Source organism: Panulirus ornatus, chromosome 66 (genome assembly GCF_036320965.1).
Source record: "Panulirus ornatus isolate Po-2019 chromosome 66, ASM3632096v1, whole genome shotgun sequence".
Classification (NCBI taxonomy): domain Eukaryota; kingdom Metazoa; phylum Arthropoda; class Malacostraca; order Decapoda; family Palinuridae; genus Panulirus; species Panulirus ornatus.
The window spans coordinates 4,150,388-4,167,788 of record NC_092289.1 but is presented as its reverse complement, the minus strand read 5'-3'; the positions used below and the strand labels follow the sequence as shown (position 1 = coordinate 4,167,788).

At 41.7% G+C, this 17,401-nt stretch overlaps 1 protein-coding gene across 16 annotated transcripts in view; it reads left to right on the top strand.

Annotated features, from left to right (window-relative positions):
- LOC139746704 (uncharacterized) overlaps positions 1–17,401 on the top strand; it is a 385,796-nt gene that overhangs the window by 261,206 nt on the left and 107,189 nt on the right. Inside the window, exon 6 of one of the 16 annotated variants that reach the window (XM_071658192.1) lies at positions 5,988–7,729. The exons of 12 other annotated variants lie outside the window; for them this stretch is intronic. In XM_071658192.1, coding sequence (XP_071514293.1) covers positions 5,988–6,035 — 48 coding nt within the window. In that variant the 3' untranslated portion in view covers positions 6,036–7,729. Of the gene's footprint in view, positions 1–3,719; positions 4,166–4,190; positions 5,285–5,312; positions 5,957–5,987; positions 7,730–17,401 lie in introns of those variants that run through there. 3 more of the 16 variants (XM_071658184.1, XM_071658165.1, XM_071658172.1) reach the window with 3 other exon arrangements.

Below are 17,401 nucleotides of genomic sequence, written 5' to 3'. Positions count from 1 at the left end.
TATGCTAGTATAGATGTTTATAGGTCAAGTTTCTGTAAGTCAGGGACACCCAGGATATAATTCTCTACATCTGGCCTTTGCATTGCTTCCCCACAATCCTTCTTCCACCCAAAATGATTTTGAATATTTAGTATTCTGCAGTGGGAAAAGGGGAAGGCAAAAGAAAATGTTATGACAGGAAGAGTAGGAGAGAATGAGTGAGGAAAGATTGACCAAGAGGATATATGTGTCAGAGGTGGAGGGATCGAGAAGTGGGAGGCCAAATTAGAGGTGGAAAGATGGAGTGGAAAAGATTTTGAGTGATCGGAGCCTGAAAGGCGTGCAAGGAATAGAGTGAATTGGAATGATGTGGTATCCTGGGGTCGACGTGCTGTCAGTGGGTTGAACTAGGGCATGTGAAGCATCTGGGGTAAACCATGGAAAGTTCTGTGGGGCCTGGATGTGGAAAGGGAGCTGTGGTTTCAGTACATTATTACATGACAGCTAGAGACTGAGTGTGAACAAATGTGGCCTTTGTTGTCTTTTCCTAGCGCTACCTCGCACACATGAGGGGGGAGGGGGTTGTTATTCCATGTGTGGCAAGGTGGCGATGGGAATAAATAAAGGCAGACAGTATGAATTATGTACATGTGTATATGTGTATATGTCTGTGTGTGTATATATACGTATACATTGAGATGTATAGGTATGTGTATTTGCGTGTGTGGACGTGTATGTATATACATATGTATGTGGGTGGGTTGGGCCATTCTTTCGTCTGCTTCCTTGCGCTACCTCGCTAATGCGGGAGACAGCAACAAAGCAAAATGATAATAAATATATATATATATATATATATATATATATATATATATATATATATATATATATATATATTTGCTTTGTCTCTGTCTCCCGCGTTTGCGAGGTAGCGCAAGGAAACAGACGAAAGAAATGGCCCAACCCACCCCCATACACATGTATATACATACGTCCACACGCGCAAATATACATACCTACACAACTTTCCATGGATTACCCCAGGCGCTTCACATGCCCTGATTCAATCCACTGACAGCACGTCAACCCTGGTATACCACATCGATCCAATTCACTCTATTCCTTGCCCTCCTTTCACCCTCCTGCATGTTCAGGCCCCGATCACACAAAATCTTTTTCACTCCATCTTTCCACCTCCAATTTGGTCTCCCACTTCTCCTCGTTCCCTCCTCCTCCGACACATATATCCTCTTGGTCAATCTTTCCTCACTCATTCTCTCCATGTGCCCAAACCATTTCAAAACACCCTCTTCTGCTCTCTCAACCACACTCTTTTTATTACCGCACATCTCTCTTACCCTGTTATTACTTACTCGATCAAACCATCTCGCGCCACATATTGTCCTCAAACATCTCATTTCCAGCACATCCACCCTTCTCCGCACAACTCTATCCATAGACCACGCCTCACAACCATATAACATTATTGGAACCACTATTCCTGCAAACATACCCATTTTTGCTTTCTGAGATAACGTTCTCGACTTCCACACATTCTTCAATGCTCCCAGAACATTCACCCCCTCCCCCACCCTATGATTCACTTCCGCCTCCATGGTTCCATCCACTGCCAACTCCACTCCCAGATATCTGAAACACTTCACTTCCTCCAGTTTTTCTCCATTCAAACTTGCCTCCCAATTGACTTGTCCCTCAACCCTACTGTATCTAATAATCATACTCTCATTCACATTTACTCTCTGCTTTCTTCTTTTACACACTTTACCAAACTCAGTCATCAGCTTCTGCAGTTTCTCACCCAAATCAGCCACCAGCACCGTATCATCAGTGAACAACAACTGACTCACTTCCCAGGCTCTCTCATCCACAACATCCAGCATACTTGCCCCTCTTTCCAAAACTCTTGCATTCACCTCCCTAACAACCCCATCCGTAAACAAATTAAACAACCATGGAGACATCACGCACCCCAGCCGCAAACCAACATTCACTGAGAACCAGTCACTTTCCTCTCTTCCTACACATACACATGCCTTACATCCTTGATAAAACTTTTCACTGCTTCTAACAACTTACCTCCCACACCATATATTCTTAATACCTTCCACAGAGCATCTCTATCAACTCTGTCATATGAATAAGGGCAGACAGTATGATTCTGTACATGTGTATATATGTATATGTCTGTGTGTATATATATGTATATGTTGAGATGTATAGGTATGTATATGCGCGTGTGGACGCGTATGTATATACATGTGTATGTGGGTGGGTTGGGCCATTCTTTCGTCCGTTTCCTTGCGCTGCCTCGCTGACGCGGGAGACGGTGACAAAGCAAAATGATAATAATAATGATGATGATAACTTGATCGCCGTTTCCCGCATCAGTGAGGAGGCGCCGGGAGCCAGACGAGGAATGGCGCCACTTCACTAATGCAGGAAACGGCGATCAAGTTATTGTTATTATTATTGTTATTTTTATTTTGCTTTGTCGCTGTCTCCCGCGTCAGCGAGGCAGCGCAAGGAAACAGACGAAAGAATGGCCCAACCCACCCACATACACATGTATATACGCGTCCACACGCGCATATACATACCTATACATCTCAACATATACATATATATACATACGCTTCCCATGCATTCCTCACGTGTCGTAGAAGGCAACTAAAGGGGACGGTAGCTTATTTTAGTGAGATCGGATTTAGACTGACAGTCCTGACACAAAGTGTGTTAGATGGTTCTTGGCACCATTTTATCAGTCCTATGTCGGATAGGTAACCCCTTCCAGATAGCTGTTATCTACAGTATATCACTTGCTACTGCTTATCCCTTTAAGTAAGATTATTTGACTTATAAGATGTGGCCACAAACCAGGCTAAGGTCAGTGAAATTATGGATGACAATTTATGTACCCAAAAAGCAAGTGAGGCAAATCACTGAGGTATACCAGTTTTGCTGTTATTAACTTAATTGTTAGAGAAGATCTGCTCTGGTTTGATACTTCACTTTTTTTAAGCAATATGCCATGAAAAAACATACTGTGTTAAGAGAAAACTATTGTCACAGAGAGCTGGTTGTTATTTCTTGTTTCATTTCAAATTTCAGAAATCTTACATTATCCTTTGTACCGTACATTGGTTCTTAGAAAATAGGATGTATGCGTTTAAATAATACAAGAACTGTGGTTAGTCGAGATGTAACTTTCCTTACCTTTAAAAGAAAAATGAACTAGCATAAGCCTTAAGTGGTATATACAAGGTATGGGTTTTAGATTCTCTTGTATCGGATCACAATATACTGCAGTGAGCTTAGCGCAAGATACTTTCATAGGTTTTGTAACTTGAGTCCTGTTTTTATGACAGAGAATAAAGATTCCTGTTTATATGACTGAATAAAGAGAACTTGTACCAGAAGAGTCCTGACAAACTGAACAGTATTCTCATGTTTGATTATTGGCAGAAAATATGTACCTGAAAAATTAGAACTTAAGAATCTCTTACTATATTACAGACTTGATTTTTTTCTTATTTAGAGTTTTTAAGATAATTACTAATTTAGAAGATATTGCATCAACAGTAATGATGACCTTTTTCTTATTTGATGACTGTATCGTGTTGGTGCTTGGATATGGGTGATGGAAAATGTGACTGGAATAACTAAGAAGGGTTGACATGGTGGGGATGTCGGTGGTGTCTAAGTGGTGGTGTTTGTTGCAGGGGCGGGCAGGGCTGGACGCGGCGCTCATAGTCACGGGTGGGCGGTCACATCGCGGCTCATATGATACCCGGAGGCCGCACCACTGCTCATTCTGTGGCAAGCGCTTCCTCAACACCAGTCACCTGCGTGATCATCTGCGCCTCCACACAGGGGAGCGCCCCTTCACCTGTCATACTTGTGGCCGTTCATTTGTTCAGCGGCAACATCTGCGGCAACATGAACGTGCTGCCAAGTGTGTTGCACCTGTGTGCTTCACCTGCAATCAGACCTTCTCTAATAGGGATGCACTCACCCTGCATATGAGGCTGCACCTCCTGCCACCCACCACTACCAATTCCACCACCACAACATTTTCCAGCCCACAGTGATATCTGTGTACTTTGTAAAGAATATTATATAACTAGTTAATGTGGTGGCAGTGTGCTGTGAGTGTGAAAGGAGGTTTGACATATGTTTGTGTATCGTTACAGACGATGCGGTTATTACTTGGGGAGTTGGGTGAGGCGGGTGGCGGGGCGCCGCTTGCTGACGGGGGCGCCGCATACTCTCGGAGGGGACCTCCTACATCAGCCAGTGGTGGGGGAAATGTGACTCCAGCAGTGGCCCCTGACCTTGACATCTTGGAGTATTGCCTGAATGATGCTGTAGGAGAACAGCTCCCTGGAGAACCAAGGTCCCCTCGCCTTAATACTCCTCGTGGACCTGGGAGCAGTGCTGGAGGTGATCAGTCTGTGGTGACAGGCTCTTTACTCTACCAGTGTCGGCCCTTTGCATGTAGATTCTGTGCCAAACGGTTCAAAAGGAAGGACCACCTAGTTGAGCATGAACGTACACATACTGGTGAGCGGCCATATGTTTGTTCCATGTGTGGAAAAAGTTTTGCTAAGAAGACCAACTTGAACACACATACTCGCAGTCATCATCAGCAGCAACAGCAGTACTGCCACCACCTTCACGCCTCCTAGGCTACTTACCATTAGCTTAAGCAGAATTCTTCCTAAGTATATAAATTTTGCACAACTTAAAAGATTTACTGTTTGATTCATTTAGATGACTTCATTTGCCATACTCACACCCTTCAAATCATCTGAAGAATTTATCTTACATGTTGGTTTTATTTGGATAAGATATATTCCTCTGTCATATTTTGTACTTATTTTCATTAATTCATTTGTATAATAAAAGTGTGTAATATAACTGTTTGTATTATTATTTTATGAAGTTTTCTTTATTAGGAGAAACAGTTGTCTCAATTCATCCCTTTAGATCATCAGTGACCTTGAAAATGAAGGCAGGTTTGTAAAATGCAGTGAAATCTATCACTAGGGTACGGGACTGCAGAAATTTCCAAATGGTTTGTGTTATCTTCTCATTATGGTTGTCTCTTACCTATGAGAAAATGAGAGTAAAAGATGAGGTGAATATAAGTTAACACGTTGGTAAGGACTTGAGTTCTTCCTTATTCTTGGTTTTAGATTAGAGGATTCACCAAATGAAGGTAACGGATGGAAAAAGCAAAATGTTAAAGCAAGGCGGAACATTGGTGGGCAGCTATAGGCAGGGGAGTAATGGTCGGGTGTTGGTCTTTGCAGGGGTTGTTGGAGCCTCAACTTGTGAACGTGGGGGTTGCGTGCCTGGCAGAGCAGGAGATGGTGAGCGTGGCAGTAGGGGAGGGCGCCTTAGCCACTAGGCGATATGCTTGCAGGGCATGTGGCCGCTCCTTCAAGAAGAAAGATCACGTCAGAGAACACTTCCGCATGCACACAGGGGAGAAACCCTTCATGTGCCCTCTGTGTCTTAAGCGTTTTACCCGAGGGCGCACACTCAAGACACATGTAGCCATTGCCCATCCCCAGGCTCACATTTAGAGGCTCCTCAAAATTGCTTAACTGTAAACATTAAAGAATCAGTATTAAGTGGTTAAATCTAAGAAACATCTAGTCTTGTGTGCTCGAGTCTGAGCCCCCTATATACAATGGTTTAGCTTACATGAATTGCACTTTGTGCATTTAACTTATGATAAGAGCATTAGAAAATGCAAGATATCGTTATTTAAACATCAGTGTTTCCTCCACTTTTGATCACTGTTTTGTTTTTAATGTATACCATGTCACCTCTTCTTATTCAGAGCATGTTGGTGCATGCAGAATTTTCCCCCCAAAAAATTTACTACTGACCATTACATCTTGAAAAGTTAAAAAGACCTAAGCTCTTAGCTCTGCTTTAAACATTTCTTGAACAATTATGCATGCTGGTTTTGCTTTCAGATAAGTGAGTTACTTGCCAAAGACCGAGAAAAAGGAGTGTTACTATAGCAAGGACACTCAAGTAGAAATAAGGAAGCAATAAGAAACAGTCAGCTCCACATCTTTTGAAGCTGAAGACCCTTGCTAACAGCCATGCTTGAAATGTTGAAAGAGCTCAGCATGCTTTGCTTTCAGATAAGTGGAGCAGACATCTTATACACAATAAATAAGAGTATTTGAAAAGAATGAACATTGTCATAGTATAGACAAGGAGGAGTGTTGAAATAAAGAAGCATTGAAAGATAGAAGCATAGGAGGATAGTAAGATATAAAAAATGGAGTATTGTTGACTTTGAGACTGTGTAAGAGACTTTCAAGTGCCGCTGTAATGTGAATGTGGCTAACGAGGAGACGAATCATGGGGAGAAATTTCAGTTTTACTGCCACTTACGTAATAGTTCCTCCATGAGTAACAAAATATAGATGATCCACTACCTCCAGCTTGAGTCGGTAGAACTACCAATATTTTTTTGAGTCATTTAACAGGCTGAATATTCATTTGGAAAGAATAGCTGTGATACTAATAAACAGTTGTGCCATAAACAATTCCTAAGTTCTGCTAGTCATATGATTTTGATATCTATCTGTGTTAATTGTTATTTGGCTCTGAAAGCCATGTGGAATTTCTTAAAGGTAATAGATTAAATCAATGTAAGAAGTTTTTGCTGGATGTATTGATATTCTGAAGATGATAAAGAGTTAAAAGATTCTTTCAAACTACTGAAATCTGATGTTAAAATTTGTTATATAATGGACCTTCTGAAAGTTTGAGATTATGATATTATTTAGTAAATGTTTTATATATCAGTACATATATTTTTTCTAGTAATATGCAAAAGTTATCATTTGTAATTGAGAAGTGGATTCACCAATTGTCAGTAGAAATTCTCACTTGAAGAAGTGTTTTATAAAAAGTCTTATTATGATTATCTTGTTAGAATTTTATGTATATCACGGTATCCTGACTTGTCAAACCTTGATGACATCAAAATTCACCCTAAAGCGTTTGCATTATAATCTCCGTGGTTAAAACATATAAGCATGAATTCTGCATATCTGTTTGGATATTATAAAGTGAACAAGTTGCCTTGCATAAGCTAAGGAAATTAGGTCCATGAAATCAGTGGGAATTGCCTAGGTAGGTTTTCAGGAGGAAAACTAGGAGAAAAATAGAAGCTGAAGGAAGCTGTTTCCTTGAAGGTGTTTTGGGTTCCAGAATGTATGCCACATCACCATGTTGGCTGTCACATGAAAGTGGCAAAAGAGAAGAACTATCAGTGAGAAATGGAAAACTTAACACTTCTCTCCTGTCATGTTTGTTAGGTCACTGAAATCAACTGATATCCTACAAGTGATGTATTGAAACCTAGGTTGGTGATTCTATATTACATATAATTTCAATAACTTTTTAATCAGAATCTCCCAATGTAAGTACTGATCATCTTATACCTGTAATCCAGTACACAAAATCTATTTCCCAAAAAGGACATTTTTAATCAAAATGTTCCGGTGTTGTATGTCTTACACATTAAGATATGGATTATGAAAACAAAAAGCAATTGCTAATATATAACAATAGCTCATGCTATTTGTTAGTGTATTTGTACATAAAAGCTGTTAACGGAGGTACTGTATTGCTCATTTATTTGGTGGTAAATCATTAGCATACATTCCTAATTTTTGTAATAAAGTTTTCACTTTTAGCTTTTACTTGTGATTGACCTTTATTTATATAATATATGAAAATGAACAAGTTTATTTATTTTTTTATTTTTTTTTTTTTTTTTTTCCAAAGCAAGGAACAGAGAAGGGGGCTGGATGAGGATGTTTCCTCAGAGGCCCAGTCCTCTGTTCTTAACACTACCTCGCTGATGCGGGAAATGGCGAATAGTATGAAAAAAAGAAATATATATATATATATATATATATATATATATATATATATATATATATATATATCTTTTTTTTTTTTTCAAACTATTCGCCATTTCCCGCGTTAGCGAGGTAGCGTTAAGAACAGAGGACTGGGCCTTGGAGGGAATATCCTCACCTGGCCCCCTTCTCTGTTCCTTGTTTTGGAAAATTAAAAAAAAAAAACGAGAGGGGAAGATTTCCAGCCCCCCGCTCCCTCCCCTTTTAGTCGCCTTCTACGACACGCAGGGAATACGTGTGAAGTATTCTTTCTCCCCTATCCCCAGGGATATATATATATATACATATATATATATATATATATATATATATATATATATATATATATATATATATATATATATATATATATATTATTTGCACACCACCTCGACCAAAACACCCTATATCTGCCACTCTATCATCAAACACATTCAACAAACCTTCAAAATACTCACTCCATCTCCTTCTCACATCACCACTACTTGTTATCACCTCCCCATTTGCGCCCTTCACCGAAGTTCCCATTTGCTCCCTTTTCTTACGCACTTTATTTACCTCCTTCCAGAACATCTTTTTATTCTCCCTAAAATTTAATGATACTCTCTCACCCCAACTCTCATTTGCCCTCTTTTTCACCTCTTGCACCTTTCTCTTGACCTCCTGTCTCTTTCTTTTATACATCTCCCACTCAATTGCATTTTTTCCCTGCAAAAATCGTCCAAATGCCTCTCTCTTCTCTTTCACTAATAATCTTACTTCTTCATCCCACCACTCACTACCCTTTCTAATCAACCCACCTCCCACTCTTCTCATGCCACAAGCATCTTTTGTGCAGTCCATCACTGATTCCCTAAATACACCCCATTCCTCCCCCTTTGTCGCTGTCTCACGCGTTAGTGAGGTAGCGCAAGGAAGCAGACGAAACTATGGCCCAACCCATCCTCTTACACATGTATATACATACACGTCCACACACGCAAATATACATACCTATACATCTCAAAGTATACATATAAATACACACACAGACATATACATATGTACACACGTACATAATTCATACTGTCTGCCTTTATTCATTCCCATCGCCACCTCGCCAATCATGAAATAACAACCCCCTCCCCCCTCATTTGTGCGAGGTAGCGCTAGGAAAAGACAACAAAGGCCCTATTCGTTCACACTCAGTCTCTAGCTGTCATGTAATAATGCACCGAAACCACAGCTCCCTCTCCACATCCAGGCCTCACACAACTTTCCATGGTTTACCCCAGACGCTTCACATGCCCTGGTTCAATCCATTGACAGCACGTCGACCCCGGTATACCACATCGTTCCAATTCACTCTATTCCTTGCACGCCTTTCACCCTCCTGCATGTCCAGGCCCCGATCACTCAAAATCTTTTTCACTCCACCTTTCCATCTCCAATTTGGTCTCCCACTTCTCCTTGTTCCTTCCACCTCTGACACATATATCCTCTTGGTCAGTCTTTCCTCACTCATTCACTCCATGTGACCAAACCATTTCAAAACACCCTCTTCTGCTCTCTCAACCACACTCTTTTTATTACCACACATCTCTCTTACCCTTACATTACTTACTCGATCAAAACACCTCACACCACATATTGTCCTCAAACTTCTCATTTCCAGCTCAACCACCCTCCTCCGCACAACTCTATCCATATCCCATGCCTCGCAACCATACAACATTGTTGGAACCACTATTTCTTCAAACATACCCATTTTTGCTTTCCGAGATAATGTTCTCGACTTCCACACATTCTTCAAGGCTGCCAGAATTTTCGTCCCCTCCCCCACCCTATCATTCACTTCCACTTCCATGGTTCCATCTGCTGCCAAATCCACTCCCAGACATCTAAAACACTTCACTTCCTCCAGTTTTTCTCCATTCAAACTTACCTCCCAATTGACTTGACCCTCAACCCTACTGTACCTAATAACCTTGCTCTTATTCACATTTAATCTCAACTTTCTTCTTTCACACACTTTACCAAACTTTGTCACCAGCTTCTGCAGTTTCTCACATGAATCAGCCAACAGCGCTGTATCATCAGCGAACAACAACTGACTCACTTCCCAAGATCTCTCATCCACAACAGACCGCATACTTACCCTCTTTCCAAAACTCTTGCATTCACCTCCCTAACAACCCCATCCATAAACAAATTAAACAACCATGGAGACATCACACACCCCTGCCACAAACCTTCATTCACTGAGAACCAATCACTTTCCTCTCTTCCTACACGTACACTTACCTTACATCCTCGATAAAAATTTTCACTGCTTCTAACAACTTGCCTCCCACGCCATATATTCTTAATACCTTCCACAGAGGATCTCTATCAACTCTATCATGTGCCTTCTCCAGATCCATAAATGCTACATACTAATCCATTTGCTTTTGTAAGTATTTCTCACATACATTCCTCAAAGCAAACACCTGATCCACACATCCTCCACCACTTCTGAAACCACACTGCTCTTTCCCAATCTGATGCTCTGTACATGCCTTCACCCTCTCAATCAATACCCTCCCATATAATTTCCCAGGAATACTCAATAAACTTTTACCTCTGTAATTTGAGCACTCACCTTTGTCCCCTTTGCCTTTGTACAATGGCACTATGCAAGCATTCCGCCAATCCTGAGGCACCTCACCATGAATCATACATACATTAAATAACCTTACCAACGAGTCAACAATACAGTCACCCCTTTTTTTTTATAAACTCCACTGCAGTACCATCCAAACATGAGATGTATAGGTATGCACGACAGCTAGAGACTTGAGTGTGAACGAATGGGGCTTTTGTTGTCTTTTCCTAGCGCTACCTCGCACACATGAGGGGGGAGGGGGATGGTATTCCATGTGTGGCAAGGTGGCGATGGGAATGAATAAAGGCAGACAGTGTGAAGTGTGTGCATGGGTATATATGTATGTGTCTGTGTGTGTATATATACGTGTACATTGAGATGTATAGGTATGTATATTTGCGTGTGTGGACGTGTATGTATATACATGTGTATGGGGGTGAGTTGGGCCATTTCTTTTGTCTGTTTCCTTGCGCAACCTCGCAAACGCGGGAGACAGCGACAAAGCAAAATAAATAAATAAATAAATATATATATATGTATATATTTTTTTTTTTTGTCAGTCTCCCGTGTTTGCGAGGTAGCGCAAGGAAACAGACGAAAGAAATGGCCCAACCCACCCCCATACACATGTATATACATACGTCCACACACGCAAATATACATACCTACACAGCTTTCCATGGTTTACCACAGATGCTTCACATGCCCTGATTCAATCCACTGACAGCACATCAACCCTGGTATACCACATTGATCCAATTCACTCTATTCCTTGCCCTCCTTTCACCCTCCTGCATGTTCAGGCCCCGATCACACAAAATCTTTTTCACTCCATCTTTCCACCTCCAATTTGGTCTCCCACTTCTCCTCGTTCCCTCCACCTCCGACACATATATCCTCTTGGTCAATCTTTCCTCACTCATTCTCTCCATGTGCCCAAACCATTTCAAAACACCCTCTTCTGCTCTCTCAACCACGCTCTTTTTATTTCCACACATCTCTCTTACCCTTATGTTACTTACTCGATCAAACCACCTCACACCACACATTGTCCTCAAACATCTCATTTCCAGCACATCCATCCTCCTACGCACAACTCTATCCATAGCCCATGCCTCGCAACCATACAACATTGTTGGAACCACTATTCCTTCAAACATAGCCATTTTTGCTTTCCGAGATAATGTTCTCGACTTCCACACATTCTTCAAGGCTCCCAGAATTTTCGCCCCCTTCCCCACCCTATGATCCACTTCCGCTTCCATGGTTCCATCCGCTGCCAGATCCACTCCCAGATATCTAAAACACTTTACTTCCTCCAGTTTTTCTCCATTCAAACTTACCTCCCAATTGACTTGACCCTCAACCCTACTGTACCTAATAACCTTGCTCTTATTCACATTTACTCTCAACTTTCTTCTTTCACACACTTTACCAAACTTTGTCACCAGCTTCTGCAGTTTCTCACATGAATCAGCCAACAGCGCTGTATCATCAGCGAACAACAACTGACTCACTTCCCAAGCTCTCTCATCCCCAACAGACTTCATACTTGCCCCTCTTTCCAAAACTCTTGCATTCACTCTTGTTTATGGATATATATATATATATATATATATATATATATATATATATATATATATATATATATATATATCCCTGGGGATAGGGGAGAAAGAATACTTCCCATGTATTCCCTGCGTGTCGTAAAAGGCGACTAAAAGGGAAGGGAGCGGGGGGCTGGAAATCCTCCCCTCTCATTTTTGATTTTCCAAGGGAAGGAACAGAGATGGGGGCCAAGTGGGGATTTCCCTCAAAGGCTCAGTCCTCTGCTCCTAAAGCTACCTCGCTACCGCGGGAAATGGCGAATAGTATGAAAAATATATATATGTATATATATATATATATATATATATATATATATATATATAATGTGGCAGTTGAGGGAATAATTGGTATACATGGGGTGTTCAGTGTTGTAAATGGAAATGGTGAAGAGCTTGTAGATTTATGTGCTGAAAAAGGACTGGTGATTGGGAATACCTGGTTTAAAAAGCGAGATATACATAAGTACACGTATGTAAGCAGGAGAGATGGCCAGAGAGCGTTATTGGATTACGTGTTAATAGGCAGGCGCGCGAAAGAGAGACTTTTGGATGTAAATGTGCTGAGAGGTGCAACTGGAGGGATGTCTGATCATTATCTTGTGGAGGCTAAGGTGAAGATTTGTATGGGTTTTCAGAAAAGAAGAGTGAATGTTGGGGTGAAGAGGGTGGTGAGAGTAAGTGAGCTTGGGAAGGAGACGTGTGTGAGGAAGTACCAGGAGAGACTGAGTACAGAATGGAAAAAGGTGAGAACAATGGAAGTAAGGGGAGTGGGGGAGGAATGGGATGTATATAGGGAATCAGTGATGGATTACGCAAAAGATGCTTGTGGCATGAGAAGCGTGGGAGGTGGGTTGATTAGAAAGGGTAGTGAGTGGTGGGATGAAGAAATAAGATTATTAGTGAAAGAGAAGGGAGAGGCATTTGGACGATTTTTGTAGGGAAAAATTGCAATTGAGTGGGAGATGTATAAAAGAAAGAGACAGGAGGTCAAGAGAAAGGTGCAAGAGGTGAAAAAGAGGGCAAATATATATATATATATTTTTTTTTTTTTTTGTCGCTGTCTCCCGCGTTTGCGAGGTAGCGCAAGGAAACAGACGAAAGAAATGGCCCAACCCACCCCTATACACATGTATATACATACGTCCACACACGCAAATATACATACCTACACAGCTTTCCATGGTTTACCCCAGACGCTTCACATGCCCTGATTCAATCCACTGACAGCACGTCAACCCCGGTATACCACATCGCTCCAATTCACTCTATTCCTTGCCCTCCTTTCACCCTCCTGCATGTTCAGGCCCCGATCACACAAAATCTTTTCCACTCCATCTTTCCACCTCCAATTTGGTCTCCCTCTTCTCCTCGTTCCCTCCACCAACGACACATATATCCTCTTGGTCAATCTTTCCTCACTCATTCTCTCCATGTGCCCAAACCATTTCAAAACACCCTCTTCTGCTCTCTCAACCACGCTCTTTTTATTTCCACACATCTCTCTTACCCTTACGTTACTTACTCGATCAAACCACCTCACACCACACATTGTCCTCAAACATCTCATTTCCAGCACATCCATCCTCCTGCGCACCACTCTATCCATAGCCCACGCCTCGCAACCATACAACATTGTTGGAACCACTATTCCTTCAAACATACCCATTTTTGCTTTCCGAGATAATGTTCTCGACTTCCACACATTCTTCAAGGCTCATAGAATTTTCGCCCCCTCCCCCATCCTATGATCCACTTCCGCTTCCATGGTTCCATCCGCTGCCAGATCCACTCCCAGATATCTAAAACACTTTACTTCCTCCAGTTTTTCTCCATTCAAACTCACCTCCCAATTGACTTGACCCTCAACCCTACTGTACCTAATAACCTTGCTCTTATTCACATTTACTCTTAACTTTCTTCTTTCACACACTTTACCAAACTCAGTCACCAGCTTCTGCAGTTTCTCACATGAATCAGCCACCAGCGCTGTATCATCAGCGAACAACAACTGACTCACTTCCCAAGCTCTCTCATCCCCAACAGACTTCATACTTGCCCCTCTTTCCAAAACTCTTGCATTCACCTCCCTAACAACCCCATCCATAAACAAATTAAACAACCATAGAGACATCACACATCCCTGCCGCAAACCTACATTCACTGAGAACCAATCACTTTCCTCTCTTCCTACACGTACACATGCCTTACATCCTCGATAAAAACTTTTCACTGCTTCTAACAACTTGCCTCCCACACCATATATTCTTAATACCTTCCACAGAGCATCTCTATCAACTCTATCATATGCCTTCTCCAGATCCATAAATGCTACATACAAATCCATTTGCTTTTCTAAGTATTTCTCACATACATTCTTCAAAGCAAACACCTGATCCACACATCCTCTACCACTTCTGAAACCACACTGCTCTTCCCCAATCTGGTGCTCTGTACATGCCTTCACCCTCTCAATCAATATCCTCCGATATGATTTACCAGGAATACTCAACAAACTTATACCTCTGTAATTTGAGCACTCACCCTTATCCCCTTTGCCTTTGTACAATGGCACTATGCACGCATTCCGCCAATCCTCAGGCACCTCACCATGAGTCATACATACATTAAATAACCTTACTAACCAGTCAACAATACAGTCACCCCCTTTTTTAATAAATTCCACTGCAATACCATCCAAACCTGCTGCCTTGCCGGCTTTCATCTTCCGCAAAACTTTTACTACCTCTTCTCTGTTTACCAAATCATTTTCCCTAACCCTCTCACTTTGCACACCACCTCGACCAAAACACCCTATATCTGCCACTCTATCATCAAACACATTCAACAAACCTTCAAAATACTCACTCCATCTCCTTCTCACATCACCACTACTTGTTATCACCTCCCCATTTGCGCCCTTCACTGAAGTTCCCATTTGCTCTCTTGTCTTACGCACTTTATTTACCTCCTTCCAGAACATCTTTTTATTCTCCCTATATATATATATATATATATATATATATATATATATCTTTTCTTTCTTTCAAACTATTCCCCATTTCCCGTGTTAGCAAGGTAGCGTCAAGAACAGAGGACTGGGCCTCTGAGGGAATATCCTCACCTGGTCCCCTTCTCTGTTCCTTCTTTTGGGAAAAAAAAAAAAAAATGATGAGAGGGGAGGATTTCCAGCCCCCCGCTCCCTCCCCTTTTAGTCGCCTTCTACGACACGCAGGGAACACGTGGGAAGTATTCTTTCTCCCCTATCCCCAGGGATATATATATATATATATATATATATATATATATATATATATATATATATATATATATATATATATATATATTTCTTTCTTTCAAACTATTCGCCATTTCCTGCATTAGCAAGGTAGCGCTAAGAACAGAGGACTGGGCCTGTGAGGGAATATCCCCACCTGGCGCCATTCTCTGCTCCTTCTTTTGGAAAATTTAAAAAAAAGAAATGAGGGGAGGATTTCCAGCCCCCCGCTCCCTCCCCATTTAGTCGCCTTTTACGACACGCAGGGAATACGTGGGAAGTATTCTTTCTCCCCTATCCCCAGGGATAATATATATATATATATATATATGTATATATTCATTCCTGTTGCCACTGCGCCACACATGAAATGACAACCCACTCTCCTCCCACACATGCATAAGGTAGCGCTAGGAAAAGACAAGAAAGGCCACATTCGTTCACACTCAGTCTCTAGCTGTCTTGTATAATGCATCAAAATCACAGCTCACTTTCCACATCCAGGCCCCACAAAACTTTCCATGGTTTACCCCAGACGCTTCACATGCCCTGGTTCAATCCATTGACAGCACATTGCCCTTGGTATACCACATCGTTCCAATTCACTCTATTCCTTGCACGCCTTTCACCCTCCGCATGTTCTGGCCTCAGTCGCTCAAAATCTTTTTCACTCCATCCTTCCATCTTCAGTTTGGTCTCCCACTTCTCTTCGTTCCTTCCACCTCTGACACATATATCCTCTTTGTCTGTCTTTCCTCACTCATTCTCTCCATGTGACCAAACCATTTCAATACACCCTCTTCTGCTCTCTCAATCACACTCTTTTTATTACCACACATGTGAACGAATGTGGCCTTTGTTGACTTTTTCTAGCACTACTTTGCGCGCATGCGGGGGAGGGGGGATGTCATTTCATGTGTAGCGGGGTGGTGACGGGAATGAATAAAGGTAGCAAGTATGAATTATGTACATGTGAGTATATGTATATGTCTGTGTATGTATATATATAAATATAGGTATGTATATGAAGAAAGTTGAGAGTAAATGTGAATAAGAGCAAGGTTATTAGGTACAGTAGGGGTGAGGGTCAAGTCAATTGGGAGGTGAGTTTGAATGGAGAAAAACTGGAGGAAGTGAAGTGTTTTAGATATCTGGGAGTGGATCTGTCAGCGGATGGAACCATGGAAGCGGAAGTGGATCATAGGGTGGGGGAGGGGGCGAAAATTTTGGGAGCCTTGAAAAATGTGTGGAAGTCGAGAACATTATCTCGGAAAGCAAAAATGGGTATGTTTGAGGGAATAGTGGTTCCAACAATGTTGTATGGTTGCGAGGCGTGGGCTATGGATAGAGATGTGCGCAGGAGGATGGATGTGCTGGAAATGAGATGTTTGAGGACAATGTGTGGTGTGAGGTGGTTTGATCGAGTAAGTAACGTAAGGGTAAGAGAGATGTGTGGAAATAAAAAGAGCGTGGTTGAGAGAGCAGAAGAGGGTGTTTTGAAATGGTTTGGGCACATGGAGAGAATGAGTGAGGAGAGATTGACCAAGAGGATATATGTGTCGGAGGTGGAGGGAACGAGGAGAAGAGGGAGACCAAATTGGAGGTGGAAAGATGGAGTGAAAAAGATTTTGTGTGATCGGGGCCTGAACATGCAGGAGGGTGAAAGGAGGGCAAGAAATAGAGTGAATTGGAGTCATGTGGTATACCGGGGTTGACGTGCTGTCAGTGGATTGAAGCAAGGCATGTGAAGCGTCTGGGGTAAACCATGGAAAGCTGTGTAGGTATGTATATTTGCGTGTGTGGACGTGTGTATGTACATGTGTATGGGGGGGGGGGTTGGGCCATTTCTTTCGTCTGTTTCCTTGCGCTACCTCGCAAACGCGGGAGACAGCGACAAAGTATAAAAAAAAAAAAAAAAAAAAAAAAAAAAAAAGGTATGTATATGTGTTTGTGGACCCTG